Source organism: Callorhinus ursinus, unplaced genomic scaffold, assembly GCF_003265705.2.
Source record: "Callorhinus ursinus isolate GAN/ISIS: 27379988/994484 unplaced genomic scaffold, GSC_fseal_2.0 scaffold72, whole genome shotgun sequence".
Taxonomy (NCBI): domain Eukaryota; kingdom Metazoa; phylum Chordata; class Mammalia; order Carnivora; family Otariidae; genus Callorhinus; species Callorhinus ursinus.
The window spans coordinates 5,884,172-5,904,903 of NW_027397134.1; the positions used below are offsets into that span (position 1 = coordinate 5,884,172).

The window sequence follows — 20,732 nt, forward strand, 5'->3', positions numbered from 1 at the left end:
TGGACAAGGGGGCCAAAAAGATCTGGGTTTCATGCTGGTTCTTCACTTAGTGGCCAGGTAACCCTGGACAAGTCACTTACCGTCCTAAATTCCTTATTCCTCAAATGAGAGCACATAAAGTTTCATGCTGCCTTGCCAACTTGGGAAGACCCTCGGGAGGCCTGGAGCAGATGGTGGGTGGGAGAGGGTGTGATACACTGTAAATCACGAGCGGCACTGGTATTCTCCCCGCACTGTCCTTTCCGTGCTCCAGCCTAACTGGCTTTGGGGTTGGGAATTTGAACCTTATGGGAGGCTTGAATCTGCTGTTTCATGCCAACAGGCAAAAAAAAGGGAGGCATTGACTACAACCAGGTTACAGCGTCCTGTTGTGCAAAGCTGTAGCGTGTAAGCACCTGGAACGCGCGTGTGGCTCGAGTCCTGCATCTCAAGGAAGACAGAGCAGGAGGGGGCTCAGAGGAAGACAGCAGGACCCTGATCACAGCCCTTTCCCTGGGACAGGGTTGTCTGTCTGGGGAGCAGACAGTGGGCAGGGCTGCCCTGCTGCTCCACCCTGGCCCAGCAGATCTCTGAGGGCAGGTGTAGGACAGATTGAAAGACAAGTCTTCACACAGCACAGAACTTTCTACCACCAATTAATTGCTCATTTCGATGAACATATAAATAGCTCCTACAGAGCTCTCGGTGAGCTCACAAATGACCTTTTCAAATGACCTTTTTACAGCCGAAAATTTAGAATTGCTGCCGATACGTCAGCAGCCCTTTCGTTTCTCAGATACAGAATTTATAAATGTGAAAGGAAGAACTTTTGGTGTGAGGGAGATGGTTTCTTCCTGTGCCCGTGTAAGTCTGTGTCATGGTGGGTAGAAGAGAAGCAGCCCAGGGGGTGAGAGGTCTCGCTAGGTCAGAGAGGCCACACTAAGCCTTCCCGTACTTCTCCTGTGACAGGCTGCCCCGGTGGTACAAACAGCTTGTGCTCCAGAGGCCCATCTGTATATTCTTTGTTTATGTCTCAGAAGACATTTTTATATAGACACAGTGTTTTCTGTGATGGTTGGGGTTCGAGGCAGGCCCCACAGAGCCACCAGAGGCCATAGATCCCATGCCCCAAAGAACTGACAAAGTGCTCTTCACACACACACCCCTTCTCGTTCTTCTCATTTAACCTCACGGTGGCTGACGGAAGACCACTGCAGTCCTGCAGTGCCACATGATTATATTTGTATCTGATGATTTCCAGCCAGGCAACCGACTCACACTGCTGTTTTTAATATGCTCGGGAGACACTTCCCCCACAGCAGCCAGACTCTTCTGGGGGTTTTCCACCTTCACTGTCACCGCACAGGATTGCTGGCAGGGCTGGCATTGGAGGACATTTTTATATGAGCTGCTGGTTTTCCCTGCCTGGTGTAACCCGGGCTTCAAGACCAGCAGCCTCTGTTGGTTGCCATGGTTACAGCTGAAGAAAGGAGTCCTAGTTTAAAAGGAATAAGGGCTTGACTCTAAAAATCAATTTTCTTGGTCCTGTGCTGCTTCTCTTCCTGTTACCTCCCCTTCCGATGACAGTGGATTCAAAAGCTTAAAAATCTGACAAGGGATCTGCTGTGTGTGTTTTTACCTACTAAAGCCAAAGTCTTTTTTCTTGTTGGCTCTTTGGTTGCCGAGAGCCCTCAAACGTGTTCTAGATAGAAAATGCCAAGTGTAGAGAGAGTAGAGAGCCCCTGTTCTTCAGGATGTCTTGTGCACTTGCTCCTCCAGCCCTCAGCATCTCAGTCCCCAAGAGCAGCGCTGGCCGGTTGCCTGTTGCCGAGCGACAGCCTGCCTCAGCCCTCCACCTCCTTGTCAGCTGTGGGTCCTCACACCAGCGCCGCAGAAGGAGCGAGGCTGGAGCCATGATGTGGGCGATGGGGGGAGGCACTCGTCTGCTCCCCTGCCCTCCCCAGCCCATCACTTTTCCAAAAATACTGTTTATATTTATTTGCTTCAATGTCCACCCCCCTAAAATGGAGCTTGTACTGTTTTCTTTCCTTGTAGGGAAATGGAGGCTGGGTAATAAATTTTTTCTTCTTTTCTCCTTAGAAGCAGATAACATGCATTTAAAGCTTATCTTTTTGTTTGTATTTTAATATCATGTTCCTTTCCACTTTTGGCATAGGAAGTCATTAGAATGAGTCTTACCTCGAGTTCTGGTAGCTCACACTGGTTGCTGAGGGCTCCAATTCAGTGCCTTTCTAGACTCTGATAGAGCTTCAGGGAAGGGGTGGTGAGAACGCACCTTTGTTCCTTGGGACGGCGGCTGGTCTCTCAAAAGCAGGTAGTGTGGAAAGCCGCACTTAAGCTCAAGGGGAAGAATGGCCCAGAAAAGCGAAGGGTACAGAAGGCCAGACCCAGGGAGATTTACAAACCTTGGGATCACACCCTGGCATTTATTTTTTCTCTTTTCAGGCTTCGAACCGGAAACATACTGGGATCGAATGCACCTTTTCCAGGAAGCCATTGCACACAGGTTTGTCCCTTAGCAAGAGGGCATCATGGGAGGGTGTCGGTGACTGTCGTGAGCATCAGTCACCAAACCAAACCCAGTTTATTTCATTTCTGGGGAAGCGGATCTAGTTCGCCAAAGAGTGACTCGCTGCCGATACCCCGCAGGACCCTTCGCCTTGGTTTCAAAGATAGGCATTAGCCCTCCAGTCCCTGTAGCTGTTGTTTCCAGACCACATTACCTTCTTCCAGTTGAGAGGAAAGCACAGAGCTCCCTCCTTAATCTCCAACTAGACCTTTAGCCAAGCTGTCCAGGAGATGACATGAGATGAAAAACTAAACGCTTCAAAAGCCCCTTGACACATGCTGAGAAGATAATGGGGGTTAAAAAGCAATCGGTAAGTCCGTACGTACTTACAGGCACTAGAATATATGCCAGGGAGGGTCTCCCCTGGGCTTAGCTGCCTACCCCTCAGGCCAGTCCAGCTTTGTCTCTAGAACACACCACGCAGTGTTCATTTGCTGCTTCATGTTAATAATGGCAGAAGCAAGTCCTCCGTTCCCACTTCCATAATCCTCTTGTGGCACCGTCTGCAGTGTCCTGCCATCTCCTCATTCAAGTGTATTCAGCTGTTAACCACCCCACATCGCATCCCGCTCCCGCCTCCGGCCCACCACAGTCTGGCTTCTTCCTTCCAGTAGGAGGGGGTGCCAACTGGGGGCAGAAGGTGGGGAGTGCAGTGGGTTGGTGGCAAAGGGCGCCGATCTGGGAAGCAGACAGGCCTGGCTTACCTCAGCTTCCACCAGCATGCGGCTGAGGAACCATGAGCAAGTTCTGGAACTGCTTCACCTTTGTTTTCTCACCACTCACTGGGTTGTTGGGAGGGTTCTCTGGAGTTCCTGGCACCTAGGAAGCCCTGGGTAGGCAGGGGGTATCATTAGGAAGACCCCAGCCAACTAATGAGTTATAAGCAGGTCTGACGCTTCCCTTGGATATCATTGGGTGGTGATTGGATTTTGCTGGCTAGATGTTACACGGGATGTGGCCTTTCGATTTCTTCATGTCTTCTGTCCCATCCCCATGAATCACTGCGTGGACTCTGCTGCATGTCCCTGCACCTAAACCTGCGCTCTCTTCCCCACCTAGACCCACCAAACTCACCTATATCTCCCCCCACACACATTCTCCTCTAACCCCCCACCCCCTTGTACACCTGTTAGCCTTGCTCCACCACAGATTCCCAGGTCCCTCCTTCCCTTTTTCCCAACACACTCTGTCCATCTTTTACCCTAATCTAGGGACCCCTGGAGGGCAAGGGTATGCATTTTTCTCATTTTTGTTTCCCTTTACAGCACCCAGCAAAGTGCCTTGCCCAGAGTAGCTTTTGCACAGAATGGAACTCCAGGTGGAATGTGGCTCTGAAATGAAACGTTAGCCCACCCATAAGGTTCATCTCTGAAAGAGAAACTAGTCCAATAAATAAAATCTTTTAAAAAAAGAAGAAGAAGAAACTGGTCCAGCCTCCCTGGGTCCCCCTGCTGTGGCTCCCCAGCTCCTCCTTCACATTTACCTGGTGGGATGGGTGCCCCCCACCCCCACCCTCGCTGTAGTCCTGGCTCGAGTGCTCCCCAAGTAGACAGTGAGGGGGGCCAAGCACCGTGGGGTTCAATTGCCATTTTAAAATTAAAGGTCTTCCCTGATGACCTAAGGAAGAAATGAGGCAAGAATCTGGTCAGGCTGATCCATGCTGAGTAAATAAACAGCCTTGGTTGAAAAGTAAAGGGGAAAGAAGGCAAAATCCAGAGCCATTCCTACACATGGTAGAATCAGCCTATAGATGATGGGGCTTGCTGTGCACGTTAACTGATCCATGTAACTTGCCTTGACTTCATGTGTTCTCTGATAAATAATTATTGAAAGCCAGTGTGAAGCTGGCGGCTTATACGGAGGACGCAACACAAGGAGACAGGTGTTTTACCTCCTTTAGTTCTGCCGACATCACTGCCTTCATTACATAAACCTTTCAGACTCGGGGCGGGAGCCACATCTGTTAACACGTCCTTTTCAGCACTTAGCAGGTAGAGCTGTAATAAATGTATATGATGGAAATAGAAAAACCCGGAATAGAACAAACCATAGATGAGAAGCAGAATCGAGTAAGTCATAGATGAAAAGTGGCTCCTCCTGCCCATTTCCGGAATGGAACAGCGAAGCCAAGAGCCCCTGACTCAGTTCCTCATTTTTAAGAAGAGGATTTCAATTAAGATAATCCATTCCATTTCAATTCGGAGCCTTTTTTGAGAACCTACTACGTGCCTAGCTGGGAGAACCTAAGGGAAAGAGGTGTGGCTAAGGTGAATTAAGATAAGCACCTTCCCCTTCTCGTTATATGGATGGGCATCCAGCACTGTGTCAGACCCGATGTGGATTCCAGGGAGAGGCAGAGAAGAGGTGCGGGAGGGGGACAGGGCGACAGTCCCCGGAGGGATGGTCTGACTGGACAGCTGGGGGGCATGCAGGGGGAGGGATGGAGGGCAGCTGGTGAGAGGGTTCTCAGCCACCTGGAGATGACTGGAGGCCTGGCAGGAGGAGGTCTGGTGAGGGCAAAAACGAGCCCCCTGAGTGTTCCGTCTTGAAAGAGATCTTCCCAGGTCCCTGTAGCTTGGGCTGTCAGAAAGTCTTCTTGGCCACATTTGCTCCCCCTGTCCCTTTAGCTACGGAGGCCCTAATCTGTGTGTCTTCTTGTCCTTAGGTTTGGGTTTGTGCAAGATAAATATTCCGCCTCTGCTTTTAACTTCCCTGCCGAGAACAAGCCTCAGTACATCCACGTTACAGGTGAGACACTCCAGGCGAAACGTGGGACAGGTGGGTCCCAGCAGCGGGAGCCTGTGCACGGGGGCTCCTCCCCTTCACTGAGCCTGTGTCTGCCAAGCCCCTGCAGCCGCCTGGGGAGGGGGCGCCCTCCTGGTGGTGGTGACACAGGGCCTCCCCTTGCTCCTCAGGAACAGTGTTCCTGCAGCTGCCCTACTCCAGGCGCAAGTTCTCGGGGCAGCGGCGGCGGCGGAACTCCACGAGCTCCACCAGCCAGAGCATGTTCTGCGAGGAGCGGGTTGGCTACAACTGGGCCTACAACACCATGCTGACCAAGACGTGGCGCTCTAGCGCCACGGGGGATGAGAAGTTCGCTGATCGGCTGCTCAGGGATTTCACAGACTTCTGCATCAACCGCGATAACCGGCTGGTCACGTTCTGGACGAGCTGCCTGGAGAAGATGCATGCCAGCGCCCCGTGAGGGCAGGCCGCGCCGGGGTCCAAGCGCAGGGAGGGTTCGGCTCTTGCTGACCGTGTCCAGTAGGGGCAGGCGGGCTCTGGGTGGCAGGTGGCAGTGCCCCTGCCAGTGAGTGGGGGCCATTGCTGCTGCTGCTCCCCCCGCACCACCCCCCACAAAATGTTCTTCCCCTTGAGGAGAAAGACTCAGGAAGAAACGAGCGCTGAGAGCAGGTGGGAGGCCCAGAAGATCTGTGGGAGGACCTCAGTACTGGGGAGGGGGGCAAGCAGCCCCCATGAATGTCCTTGGAGAGGGGGTGGCTCCTGGGAGCATCCTTTCCCTCCGCCAGCTGTGGGCTTTTCGGAGCCGTCTGCCACTTCCCGCCCGAAAGTGTGCACAGGATGTAAGATAATTTTGTGAAATAGTGTACCATAGGCTCACACCAACTGTATATACCTGTACATATCAGAAGCAGGAATAAAGTGCCACATGCAGCATCTCTGGGCCTCCTCTGGTTCCTGGCAGCGGCGGTCCCATCCTCGGCTGGGCAGTCGGGCCCCATCGCCAGGGACATAGTGGCAAATGAGGCAGCCACAGAAGGTGAGGAGGACTTCAGAATTCACTGTCTTGGAGAGTCTGGCTGTGGATTTTCTGAAAGATGTCTTTTCACAGGCCCTTGGGCAAGAGCAAAATAGTTTCTTTCAGACCTGGTGAGCAGAGCAGATAGTACCACACACAACCACCGGCTTGTGCTGGCAGAGTGAATCTTGCTAAGTGGGTGAGCCCAGGTGTGGCACGCGGATGTCATGGCATTTAAAAAAGTAAAAGGAAGTCTCTATTGACTCCAAGGTTTAGAACCCGCTTCTTAAAGGGATAAGATTCAGCATAGTGCCTCAACCTTAGCACCCTGCCCTAACCTGCTGGTGGCAGGGGTGAGGGGCTGCAGGACAGAGGGGACCTGACAGGTACTGCCACCCCCCTCCCCCCAATCTCTCCACACAAGCCCTGTTGATTTCCCTCTTCAGTAGCTTGCGAATCCACCCACTTCTTCCCAGGCCCTCTGCTGCTTCGCCCAGCTCAGCGCAGCCCTCCTTCCTCTTCCTCTTGCATGGCTAGGAGAGCCCCTAACCCGTCTCTGCTTTCCCTCCAGGTCATCCTCCACTTGGCACTCACAGTCTTATTTAAAAACCACTCCGATTGTGCCCGCCACTTATTTAAACTTATTTAGACATCTTTGGGTACTTGAACTTCAAACATCTTAGACATAGCCATGTACAAGCTGGTCCCACGCTGTTCCTCCAGCCACCTGGAACATCACAAACTCTAGCAGCTCAGGTCCTTTGCACATGCTGTTCCATCTGCTGAGAACACTCCTCCTCTCCAGGCCCACTCTGCCTTGCTAACTCTTGGTCATCATTCAGCTGCTCTTTGCTCATGTGTTACTTCTCCAGGGAAGCACAGTGGGCTACCTGTCAGGTCTTCCCACAGCACCTTGTACTTCCCCAGCAACACTCGGCACATTTCCACGCTAGCATGACGGAAGCTTGCCTATTTTGTTTGTCTCTTTGTTCCTAAACGTGCAGCATGATAGCAGATGGTGGAGAAATGATGTTGGCTGAATACGTGGAGTGAATGAATGAACTCTGGACTCAAGGGCCAGGCGCTGGGTGTTGCATCTGAATCTCCCTGCACGGGGTTCTTAAGTTACTTAATGGAGCCCGTTTCCTCATCTGTAAATTGGAGCTATTTGTGCTACATGTAGAGATTTTGAGAGAATGCATCTGTTAATATAGGTGAAAGCACACGGGGTGATTCCTGGTGAGGAACCGGTCCCTGATAAAAATCCCATTTTCTTTTCCTTTCTCACCTTCCCTTCCCTGAGACAAACCTTTTACTCGTTGTTAAGCGTCAACATCCTTCATTTATAAAATGGGAGCCTGTCTGCTAGGGTGGTGGGAGGACCAGAAGACAGAGGTGTATGAAAGCACTTAGTACCCAGCAAGCAGTAGACGAACGCCAGCGGTTCCCACATTCCCGCACGGAAAGTCCTCTTTGCCCTGTTTCTGAGCCAGCTTCCTGCGTGATGTTGCCGGATGTGGCAGCCACTGGCCTGTCCGGCTCAGATATTGTGGCACAGACATGTGTGGTCCTCAGTATCCTACTTTCTGCCCTCCTCTCTTCCAAAAATGACCCGGGAAAAGAAGGCTTAGAGAGTAGAATGCTAGCCACTCACCCTTCAGAGCTGGGCCTGAAACACCTATGCCCTTGAACCCTAGTTGCCCCACATTCTTCCTCTCTGACCAGCACCTCCTTCCACCCACTTGTCCAAGCCAGAATCTGGGAATAGATGGAGATGATGTGGCCTCACCTTTCTTCCCAACACCGCCCCCCCTCCCCGCCGCCACACACACACCTCTCTTGAGTGTTGCTCTTCTTCTCTGCTTGTGACAATGTAATTATTTGCTGACCCCTTTCAGCCCCCTAGGCTGAGAATCTCTTCTGGCACGCTCTCCAGTCACTGGGAGTCAAGTGAGTGAGCTGGTGAGACCAAGGGAGCAGGTACACGTGGCAGGGCCCCTCAACAGGGTCCAGCACAAAGGAGGGGCACATGGACTGTAAGGAGGATCTTGATGCAATCACCAATCTGGTTCCCTAAATTAAGTCATGGAGGGTGCTTATTCATGTTCAGAAATGGGGCATCAAGGCCCAGACACATGCATGACATGCCTTGGGGTCACCCCAGTATAAGCAGGGATGAGGGTGGTCCAGGAAGACAAGGCCTTAGAGCAGAGGGGTTCTAGGAGATCTGGCCCAACCCTTTCATTTTCTCCCAGTTAAGGAAACAGGGAGTGACCTGCCCCAGGCTCTAGGTTCTAGGTGACCCTGGGACAAGGACCAGGTCCTCCAGTTCCCAGGCCCAGTGTTTTTCTAAGCATTTGGTTATCGTCAGTAGTGTGGAGGTTGAGAGGGCAGGCGTAGGAGGCAAGCGGCTGGATTCAGATTCTAGCAGAGCCACTTGCCAGCGTGTGAGTCTGAGTAAGTTACTGCATCTCTCTGAACCTCAGTTTCCTCATCTGTAAAATGAGACACTAGTGCCGCCACCAGGGTCTTGAAAACCACATAAGAGAATGTGGGTAGAGAGCGTGGACAGTGGGTGGAACATTGTGCCCCTCCCTCAACACCAACTGTTAAATTGCCCCAGACTCTGTGACCCCCAGGAGTTTAGAGAAGGGAATAATCAGAGAGCTGGAGTGGACAGGCTAGTCTTTAAAGGGGCAGTAGCCTTGGACCTGGTGGGATGTATAGGAGAGTCAGAGTGGTCAAAAGGCTGAGCCCAGTGTCCCCACTTGGCCCAAAGGGCTGTACTCCACTAACTATTTGCTGTGGTTGTTCTGCCTTATCTAGGTCCCAAGAACCTCTGCTGAGAAGTATTTTCTCTTGTCAGAGGTGCCACGTTGCCAAGAGCAGAAAGAGGGCCTTCTGACCATGCCATCCTGGCTCCTCGTCGTGAACAGGGTTGTTGCCTGAAGCTGAGCAGCTCTGGAGACATTTCTCAGTTTTGTGGTTGTGCTGGGGTGCACCCAGGCCCTCGGACACCTGGGGAGCACCATCGGCCTCCTGAATGTAGAAATGAATCCAGGGTGGGGAACCACACAGAGTGTGAGATGCATAAAAACCTGATGGGAAAAGAAATGAGCTAGCATAACACCCTTGCCCTCTACCAAAGGAATGGAAATAAGCCAAGACGGCTTCAAAGCAGAAGCAGTAGCTGTGTTAGTTCTCTAGCGCTCCCGTGTGAAAGAGCTTGCATAAATTGCAGATTCCAGAGCCTCTCCCAGAGATTCTGATTCGGAGGGCGGGGGGGGGGGGGGGGGGGGGGGGTCTGGGACTCTCCACTATAAACAGACACTCAGCCCTCAGGGTTCCATTTGAGAAACCCTGTTCCAGATTCCATGTCTGGGCTTCTTCCTGAGTACTCTACACGCAGCTCTAACTAGCCTGGAAATCTGATTCTTAGACCAAAGCAGATTAGAAGCCACACACAGAAAGGCAACATAGTTGACGGCTGAGAGAAATGACATCTGACAGCAGACAGACGGCTGCCCGGGGCCGCCGAAGGCACAGGACCACCAAAGCCCGCCGGCTGGGCCCGGAACTGCCAAGTACTACATGGGATAGGCACGGAAGCCCATATCCCCTGTGTAGGAAGAGACCCATCAAAATAATTAAAATGGAAACGAGGTATTACAAGAAGAAACACATGGTATATGCCTGAGACACTAAGGAAGTCTGTGAGGCTTTGCCAACATGGATAGGAAATAGCAGGACAGAAAGCTAAAGAGAAGCCAATTTACAGTGAGCCCGAACATTTCAGATACATATAGTAATGGTCACTCCATTTCTTTTTTTTTTTTTTAAGATTTTATTTATTTATCGGAGAGAGCACGAGCGGGGTGGGAAGAGCAGAGGGAGAGGGAGAAGCAGGGTCCCCGCTGAGCAGGGAGCCCGCTGCAGGGCTCCATCCCAGGACCCTGGGATCATGACCTGAGCCGAAGGCAGATGTTTAGCTGACTGAGCCACCCGGGCGCCCCAGTCACTCCATTTCTTGAGTGTTGGCTGTGTTCTGGGCAATGTAGCCTAGGTACTTTACGTGCCACTGCATCGGGTAATCTTATCAACCATCATCATACCAGATGAGAGTGGAAGGCCCAGGCAGTGAAGCCCAGGGCCACACAGCTAACAGCAGGGCTGGGAATCAGGCCTGTGGGACCCCAGAACCCAGCCCGGCCTGCTGTGCTGACCCCCTTGGCTGGGTCAGTGAGGCATCGCCACTGCTCAGACCTGGGGCTCTGGCTAGGAGCCCTGTATTTCAGATGACTGCACTGTGTGTGGTCCAGCCCTGCTGGCGTACAGATGCCGTGTAACATGTGAATGTGGCCTCACATACAGGCGCTCTGCTGGGAGCACGCAGTGACTTTGAGCGGGGGCCAGTGGCTTTTCCTCACCTCCAGGCTCCTCTCTGGAAGGCCCTGTCTGCTCCTTCCCTTTCAGCCCCACAGCCCCTGACTTCAGCGTGCATATGCTTTGGGCAGCTCCTGGCTTTCAGGCCATGCCACACACTTGCCCAGTGCCTGGCCTGGCATGTACAGGTTGTGGGGGGCAAAGCCAGGTGCCAAGGACTCATTCCTACCAGTCTTTAGATTTGTTCTCCATCTGCTTCTCTGGCTGCAGCAAGATTCATCTGTTTCCTCAGTGAATCAGCACATAGTCCTTCAGGAAGAAAATCTCTTCCCACCCTGGTGGCAAAGCACAGGGGTGGGTGGGAGGTGTGGCTCTATGACCACCAGCAAACCCGTCTCTCTGAGCCCTGACATTTTCATCTGAACTCCTCTGGCAATGAGTCTGGGAGAAGCCTTGGGGATCACAAGATGTCAGATCTTTCCTCGACTGGCAGGAGAGCTGAGTGCCAAGAGGGGATGGGAGTCCCTGTCGGTCTCTGAGGCGACTGGTGGCAGCTGGGATGGGAGCTGAGTCCCTTCCCTCCTCTCTGTGCACTGTGGATTGTACCAGATTGCTTATCCAGGCCCAATTTCTCCCCGTTAATCCTCATGTGTCTCTTAAAAAGAGACAGAATTTTATTTTTAAGCCCAGGGCATCCTGGGAGAGAAACATTTTCCTAATGTCTTTGTTCACCCAACCCTGGTAGCTCACATTCTGGGTTCTTCTCTTCCCCACAGTCTGGGAGCAACAGATAGGTGTGTGACCAGGCGCTGTCCTAGGAAAGGCACCCCTTTCACAGGGCAAAATGTCCTGTCTCGCCTCATCCTGTGTTGTCCTCAGAAGCTGAGCAGACACAAGCTTGAGAGGGTGGGCAGGGCTCTGCCAGAGGCAAGCCTGTGAGATTTTTATCCTTTCTCAAAACCCCCACCCCTTTTCCAGGTCGTTGGATACAGCACTGGAGGAGAACCCAGTGCCAGCCAGTGGTTCTCAACTGGGGGCAATTTGGGCCCCCCTTTGAGGGACATTTGGCAATGTCTGGAAACATTTTTGGGTGTCACAACTGTAGGAAGTGCTACCAGCATCTCATGGGTGCTTTTAAACACCCTATAATGTATAGGACAACCCCTGTAACAAAGAATTGTTCAGTCCCAGACATCAGTAGTGTTGACGTTGAGACACTCTGAACTAGATTCTGATCGGGTAAGAGGTCCAGATGGCGGGCCCCTCCTTCCTGTGACTTTGGGGGAAAAGATACATGCCACTTGCCCCTGATTATGGGGCTCTAAATCCTTTCTTGATGGCAGTCCCATCCCCAATCTCCTATAGCCATTACTCTTGCTAGGTGCCAAGGCTAGAGTGGCTAAGGGACCTGCAAGTTGTGGACAGAAGCAGGATTAGAATCCTGGTCATATTGAGTGTTTACATGCTGTGGCACGGCTCTCGTTTCTCTTTCCTTGTATGTAGAGCTTGTCTCTCCAATAACATAGAACCTTTTTTTTATTTTTAAGGTTTTATTTATTCATTTGAGATACAGAGAGAGAGAGAGTGTGAGCAGGGAGAGGCAGAGGGAGAGGGAGAAGCAGGCTTCCCGCGGAGCCGGGAGCCCGATGTGGGGCTCGATCCCAGGACCCTGGGACCATGACCTGAGCCGAAGGCAGACGCTTCACCATCTGAGCCACCCAGGCGCCCCAACATATAACCTCCTTGAGGGCAGAGAGCACATCTTGCTCATCCTTGTGTCCTCCACTGCAAGTGCCCGTCACACAAAGGGGCTCATTTAGCATTGGTTGAATTCATTGATTCGGCCAACATTTATGCAAAACTGAACCCATGTCAGCCCTGCACTCTCGACGTAAAGCGCTATAGAAATAGAGGAGGGGGCCTTATTCTATGTAGGGGAACTGGGAAGACTGCAGAAAGGGGCATTTGACCTGGGATTTGAAGGCTGTGTGAGAGTTCTCTGGGCGGGTGAGGAGGACGGGTTGGGGAAGGGATTCTGGACGGCTGGAGGGCTTTGGCACCAGACCAGACAAGAGGACGTGACTGTCTGAAACCTGATGGGGAGAAGACTGGAGAGCAATTTCTCCAAACCTGCCCACTTCAGCCCACACTTGCAACAGCTGGTTTCCAGAGGGAAGCTTAATGTCAAGTTCCAGGGTGCAACCCAGAGTGATAAACAGTCCACTGTTGGGAAGCCCTGAGCCAGCCTGGGCCCTGGGGTCACACCTTGGGGAGGAGGGGACAGAGACAAGACACCTCACTCGCCTGTCAGGCTTTGCTCTTCCTTGTCCTAAATCTGAAGAGCAGGTTTTAAACATACCCAGGCTCCGAGGAGGCGGCCGGCATCGCTGTTGGGGCAGGCAGGGAGTGATACTCTTTGGTTATCCCCTTTCTCTTCAGCGAGCCAGAAACCCTGTTCCCAGTTTCAGCCCGTCCAAGCTCCCCAAACCACGCTGAGTCTGGGGGATGGGTGTGAGACCCCGGGGGGTTAAGTTCTATGAAATATTCTGAGACCTTGCACAACCAGGTGGAGTCCCTGCAGTTCTTGTCTGACTTCCATGCCCACTACCTGCGTGATCCTGAGCAAGTCGACCAGTTGGACCTCGAGTTTGGGGGTGGGGCCAGGACGATGTTTCTTCTGCCTCTTTCAAGGAATCGGAGTTGAAGACCCAATGCCATCGGCTTTGTGAAGTGGTCCGAATGGCACACAAAATATACCATAATTTTAAGGCAGCCCTGTAAATACTCCCCTCACGGAGACCAAACAGTCTGTTTTGGATGTGTCTGGCAGCTGTGCCTGGAACCTGGTCCAGCACCAGCTAGTCTGAAGCTTGGGAAGGGAGCGACAGAAAGCAGAAGAAAGGTAATACACTGAGCTCCAAGCAAGTGCATTCCCAAGGGCTGACTGTTAGAGCCTGAGGGCAGCCCAAGGGAGGCGGCTAGGTGGTGGTACCCCCACTCCTCCAAGGAGAAACTGAGTCTCAGGGAAATGGAAGGACTTAGCCAAAGTTACTGAGCGCACACATGGCGGGGGAGGGATTGAACGCAGGGATTCTCCACCCCCAGGGCTCTTCCCTTAGAGAGAAAGAAGTGGGGGCATGGGAGCAGGAAGCCCACTGAAGGTGGCTTCCATGGTGGGGCAGCCAGGTCCCGGAAGGTGGGAGTTCAGGGCTTGGGGCCTAGGCTCCCCGCGTGGCAGTGAGGGCCACATTCCCAGGCTCTCCAGTGCCTCATCTCCACACTGGCCACCGTTGGTGGCTGGCGCTAGGACAGGAGCAATCCTGGGTGGTCTGACACACAGGATGTGTCTTGCCTCAAAGCAGAAATGAAACGGGGCGCACTTCCCCTTGCAACACAAGGCAAGTCTGACCGCCACCCCCTCGCCACCATCTCCTGCAGGAACCAGGAGACTGGCTGCCCCCGCTGGGGTCCGAGATTGGGGGTGGGGGGGGACAGACAAGCCAGCGTGGTCTGGGGACCTAACCCATGCAGGGAGCTGGGTGTCCACCTCCCAACACACACGGCTTGGGGTCTCCTCACGCAGGCCTCCTTGGGCGGCGTCTGCATCATTGGAAGACACTCTTTCTCCCAGGTTCTGTTATTTAGACTCCAAGGGAGATGGCCCTTTATACAAGTATTCTGTCTCCTGGCAGAACTGCAGCTAGCTCATCACTGCAAGAGGGAGATTCACTTGTGGTTCATTCTCTCATTCACGTTCACAAATTTGGTCGTTCTCCCGTCAACAAACATCGAGAGCCATCTATGTGCCAGGCATCGTGCGTGGATACAGGAGGGAGAAGCATGGCAAACAAAATGTTATGTATCTCTCTAGTGTTATGGTTGTGAAATAATTCGTTGTGAGAAGTACAGCAAAGGCCAAGGAGAGGTTGCTGTGAGAGGTTAAAGGGGAGCCCCCAACCTAGTCTAGGACCCAGGGAAGGCTTTCTGGGCATTTCCATGGAAATCTAATGGATGGCAGAGCTTGCAACGGGCAGAGTTGGGAGGAAAGGGGGCTAGTTCCCGGCTGAAAGAACCTAAGAGGGAAAGCAGCTTGGTGAGCCCTGGGGAGAGGCTGGGGACCTGTGTGGCTGGAGAAGGAAGCAGAGACCAGGGCACGCAGGACATAGGCTACTTAAGGGGTCCCCCCTGTTTGACACATCTTCAAGAGAAATATCTGGAAGGCCTGGTGACTTTAGGCAAGACTTTCTCTTCTCTGGACCTCAGTTCCCTCATCTTTTCAATAGGAATATGTTCACCATGCAAGCAGGATTGCTGAAGAACCCTCAGGTAAAGCACTAGTTGGGCATCTGGTACCCTGGAGGTGCCTGGTAAATGTAGCCGTTAGTCTAACCGTGACCGAGCCGGGCCAGGACTCCAGGCTCCAGGCCCAGCTCCCTAGAAGCCCTAGAAGCGGATCCCCCCTCCTGCCTCCCGGCCCCCACAGGGCCCCAGGCTCCAGCTGGCTGACCAGTCAGTCTTGGCAGACTCCACCTGCCGTGCAGGTGAGGGACAGAGGCGGCACAGAGCTGGCGGCCCCAGGGCTGAGCGGCAGGAGAACTGCATTGCTCTGCAAGGGTAGAGCCAGTCTGGAGTCCTTTTCTTCTGATTCAGGAAAGAAATCTTCCTGAAGGAGAAAGGAAGTGTGGCATTGACCACATGCCTGGAGCTGTGTGGGGTGCTTGGCTTGCCACCTGGCTTATTTCTAGCAACAACCCCTCGTAGTGGGTATTACTGGCTGCCTCGTACAGATAAGTACTTGTAAGAATCAGGGTCACCCAGCTGGCACGTGGCAAGATCTGGATTCAACTCCAGGTCCCATAACTTTGCCCTGCCCCCTGCCCCTCGGTGGTGAGCCTTTGGGCTATGTTTTGTTGTATTTTGTATTTCTTCCAGCAAGAGCCCATTGTAGAAGGCCTGGAAACAAAGTGGTCAAGCTTGAGCTTTGCTTTCTTCATCTGGCAAGAGGCCACGGGAGTATCACACAATGATCCAGGGGGAACCACCTCAGCGACGGGTAGGGCCACCGCCCCCCTGCCCCCATTTACAAAAAGGAAACTGGGGCCTAGAGACAGGGAGCAACTTGCCTGAGACAACAAGGTAGTTCAGCGGAGAGCTGGGCCAGGCTGGACTCTCCTTGTGCTCTCCTTCGCTCACCGCCTTCCTCACCCTCTCTTGCTGGTCTCCATGGCCCCGTCCAGTCTCCGCACACTGGAGGATCCTGGGCTGTGGGCCCTGGACCTCTGTTCTGCATTTCCTTCCTCGGGCGACCCGGTCCGATGGTGGTGATTCTAACCACCACCTTACCGTGCCCGTGTGTCTCGACCTGAGATCTCCAGCCCCGACCCCACCTCTGAACTCCAGCCTGTCTGTCCAGCTGTCTTCCTGGCCTCTCCTGAGAGCTCTCAGAGGGTGACAAACTGGATATGTGTAAAACACAACTCTTGATTTGGCTGTGTCCTCCCGGCTCCCACCCAAGCCTGCTCCTCCCACAGTCTTCCCCATTTTAGTCACTGTACCATCATCTACCCGGTTTTTCAGGCTGAAAGCCTTGGAGTTATCCTGTATTTCCTTCCCTCAACCCCACCCACATCTAATCCATTAGCAAAAATATATTGTAATCTGACCCTTCTCACCACCTCCACCTTCATCTGATGCAGCGGCAACCTGACTGTCCTCCTGCGTCTTTTGCCTCAAAGAATGTATTTTCCTCACAGCAGCCAACACGCTCTCTTTTAAACATAGAACAGGCTGTGCCATTCCCCTGCCTGAAACCCTCCAGTGACTTCCCATCAATTCAGGATGAAATCCCAACTTTCTGCATAGCCCACAAGGCCCTATGGGGCCTGGGCTTCTGGAAGCATCTGTCTCCATTCTCATCTCTTCCTCCTCACTCAGAACGATGCCGCGTCTCTTCTCTCTGTTCCATGAACACCCCAAGGTTGCCCCTGCCTCGGGGCCTTTGCACGACTCTCCCCTCTTGGAACCGTCTTCCCAACATCATGGCTCAGTTGCTTCGTCCTTGTTGGTGTCACCTGCCACCTTCTCAGCAAGGCCTTCCTTGTCTAGAGAGGCACCACCCCCCTGCCTGTCACTGCCCGTCACACTACCCTGTTATCTCTCCCTTACAGCCCTTTTCGTCACCTGAAATCATCTGCATTGTTTGCCCACTTGTGCATTGTCTTTTCTCCACACTGGAATGTAAGTTCTGGGACTGTTGTTGTTTGTCCCTGCCAAATCCTCAGTACTCACCTCAGTGTGCATACATAGCACATGGTAGGTGCTCAGTGAGTGCTTGTTCAAATCAAGTTTATTACAGGTTGCTGTCCCCAGGCGTCTCTCATAGGACAGCGTTTCCCGGTCCTATGACTTTTTTACGAGAGCAGTTTCTTTAGGTGCTCAGAGGTCACTCCCTTATCTGCCAACTCTACCACCTACAAGCTGTGTGACCTTGGGCAAGTTACTTACTCTTTCTGTGCCTCCGTTTTGTCAGTTGTAAAACAGGGATATTAATATTGCCCGCCTCACAGGACAAACGTGAGGACTGAATGAATGGATGCATAAAGAATGCTTTCTTAAAGCAGTGTGTGGGACATAGTGTTCAGTAACATTAGCTCTATTATTAGTTTTATCAGTATTATTATCACCACCACCACCATCATCATCACTGTTTTTTTGTTTTTTTTTTTTAAGTAGGTTCCACACCGAGCATGGAGCCCAATGTGGGTCTTGAACTCACGACCCTGAGATCAAGCCCCGAGCTGAGATCAAGAGTCGGACGCTTAACCGACTAAGCCACCCAGGTGCCCTGCATCACTGGTTTCTTAAATTGATATATACTTGACATAATACACCATGTTCGTTTCAGGCATCCCACATAGTGGTTCGCTATGTGTCTATGTTGCAAAGTGATCAGCAGAAAGCCAGGTCAACATCCACCCCAGTTTCCCTCCTGGAGGAGGTAGGTGTTCCCTCTCTGCTGTCGAGTCATAACACTTACCTCGTGCCACTTTGCCTACAGTACCCTTCAGTGGTCTCCTATTTCAATTAAGAAAAAGACCCAGTGCCTTTAACTAGCCTGTGAACCCCCCACCTAGAGCCTCAGCCTCTTGCATGTCTTTTCTGGTGCTTTCCCCTGGTGCGGTCTCACCGGCCCCATTCAGCTCTTCCCGTGGTGGATGCTCGTCCCACACCAGGCACTTGGAAGTTGCTTTCCCTCCTTCTTCACCTGGTCAGTCGATGCCTACTCTTCGTTCCCACCCCAGCTTGGTCACGACCGCCCCAGCCTCCCTGACCACCGGCGAGCGCAATTCCCTTATTTTCACGCTCCCGGGGCGGCATGAGCCTTTGCACCAGCACTTGGCACACGCATACGTTTGCACCCATCCCCTGCATTTAGGTTAAATATCTGCCTTTCCTAATAGATTCTGAGCTCCATGAGGACAGAGACCAAGTCATTCCGTGCTCACCTTCACCCTGCTGATGTTAGCACAATGTTTGCATATAGTAGGCCTTCTATAAACAGGAAATAAATAGGAGAATGAATGAGTGGCAAGGAGGCCTGTGGGTTGGAGGCTTTGGTCAGATCAAGCACAGATCTGCCCCAAGAGAAAAATCTGCTGTCTTCTCAGAACGGACCAGGCTTTATACCGGCCTTTCAGCCGCAACAGTCCTCCTGACTTCTAGTAGGTTCCACCTGTGAGCAACATGGTCCTGGGCAGCCCCTGCCTGCCACATGCTTTCAGGGGTGCCCACAGAGTTACAAGGGTGGGGACAGCCTTTGCTCATCTAAGCCAAGACAGAACCTGGACATGAGGCTGTGACACAATGGAGAAGTCTGTCTCGCTTCCTGAGCTCCGCTACCCATGGTGCCAGGCACATTCAGCTTTTCCTTCCCTCTCGAAACCGTGTCCTGATGGCAGGGGGCCCTGTTCTGGTTTTTCTGGCTGATGGCGTTTTCTTTAATTGGTTGGAGCAGAGGTCCTTGCGGGCTGTAGACCTGGGCCAGTCCCCCACAGGGTCTGTACCGGGACATGGTGAAATGAGAGAAATGGGGACAATGTAGGGAGTTTTCATAAAGCTAAATGAATTCTCAGATTGTCTGCCCTACTTTTTATGTGTCAGGATGCCCTTTCTATTATGAAACAAGGGTGATGGGAGGTGGTGATAGGATTTTGTTTTTTTGTTTTTTTGTTTTTAATGCCCTTGTTTGTCAAATCACCTATTTAATTTTGTTTTGAAACGTACTGGTCCGTGGACAGTGGCTGAGCCAGGATGAGAATCCAGGCTCTCTCGAGTTCCAGGTTAGCACTCTCTCTCTGCAGCCCCCTCACCCCTGAAGATGGTAAGATGTAGGGGAGACATAAGATCTGGTTGTAAATTAATGATAAGCTGCCGTGTGGAAGGGGGGGCATGCTTGTTCTTGTTGCACAGGGGGCAGAAATGGGGTCACTGGGTAGCAGTTGCAAAAACAAAATGTGCCTGTCTGAAACTGTTACCCAGTGACCCCAAACTTCATCCTGGTTTAGAATAAAGTTTGTTTTTTTTTTTTTTTCAAATATTTTATTTATTTAATTGAGAGAGAGAGAAAAAACACAAGCAACAAAGAGGGGCAGAGGGAGAGGGAGAAGCAGGCTCCCCACAGAGCAGGGAGCCCGATGCGGGGCTCGATCCCAGGGCCCTGGGGTCATGACCTGAGCCAAAGGCAGATGCCCCTAGGCACCCCTAGAATAAGGTTTTTCACAGGTGAGTATTCAACAATAGGCCAGGCCGCTCTACCCCGGCAATATTCAGGCACAGGGGGAGCGGCTACATCCAATCCGAGGCTGTTGGAGAAAATATTCATGGTTGGGGGTGAATGCCAATTAAGGACCTTGGCCTTAGATTCAAACCCACCTGGTTTCAGCACCGGTTTTACCACCTACTATCTGTGTGACCTCAGGCAAGAGTTTCTTCCTATTGAAAATAGCGGTACTCATGCCTCCCTCAGGCTCCTGCAAGGATTATATAAGGGAGTGTGTTTACAATGCCCAGCCCACAGACTGGCCTTCCTTGAGATGTCAATCTTGTCCCCAGGGAGCTCACTTAGAGTCTGGGGGAGAGGAAGAGACTCACAGAGAAAGGACAATATGAAGTAGTTTATGAGCAAGGACCAGCAAGAGTGGCCCAGACTTATGTGCTGGGCAGTTGTGAGGATGGGAGATCAGACATGGGCTGGATGATCAGGGAAGAATTGACCCTTGAGGCACCGCTAGGCTCTGGATAAGTAGAGAGCAAGGAGTGTGTTTCCCAGGAGGAGAGCATTCAGTGGTCTCTGGCACACAGTAGTAATAAGTGTTAACTGGAAGAAGCTATGAATATCTGAATTGCAAGGGCAGGGGCGCCTGGGTGGTTCACTTGGTTAAGCGTCCGACTCTTGATTTCAGCTCAGGTCATGATCTAGGGGTTGTGAGATTAAGCCCTATGTTGGGCTCCATGCTGGCTGTGAAACCTGCTTGAGGTTCTCTCTCTCCCTCTGCCCCTCTCCCCCCCTTGCGTGCACACACACACACACACTCTCTCTCTCTCTCTCTCTCTCTCTCAAAAAATAAAAAAAATACATAAAAAATAAGCTCCAAGGACATGGTGATCCCTCTTTCCTTGGGCTCTGACGACACTGTGGGCACATTCCTGGCACATCAGACATGCTTGGTGTATGTTGATGAATAAGGGGAAGAAAGGCTAGCCACAGAATAGAGGGAGATATGATTAGTATATATATTTAATATATATATATTAAAACAGGTTTCTTGACACCTAAAAAAAAAAAAAGGATGCGGGCGGCTGGTAACAGGAGGCCATGGCTGTTGCGGGGCGAGGGGTGCAGGCAGAAGTCACCTGTCTATCCATCCTTCCATCCATCCATCCATTCTACACTCATTCATCCATACTCCCATCCATCATCCATCCATCCATCCATCATCCATCCATCCATCCATCCATCTA

General features: G+C 52.1%; 1 protein-coding gene across 8 annotated transcripts in view; it reads left to right on the plus strand.

The window, feature by feature from the left end:
• Positions 1-6,247, plus strand: part of DEPDC5 (DEP domain containing 5, GATOR1 subcomplex subunit) — a 122,003-nt gene extending 115,756 nt beyond the window's left edge. For all 8 annotated transcript variants that reach the window (XM_073886868.1, XM_025858126.2, XM_025858128.2 and 5 more), the window contains 3 exons: positions 2,446-2,506; positions 5,235-5,317; positions 5,485-6,247. In XM_073886868.1, coding sequence (XP_073742969.1) covers positions 2,446-2,506; positions 5,235-5,317; positions 5,485-5,774 — 434 coding nt within the window. In that variant the 3' untranslated portion in view covers positions 5,775-6,247. The remainder of the gene's footprint in view (positions 1-2,445; positions 2,507-5,234; positions 5,318-5,484) is intronic.
• Positions 6,248-20,732: the final 14,485 nt, after the last annotated feature.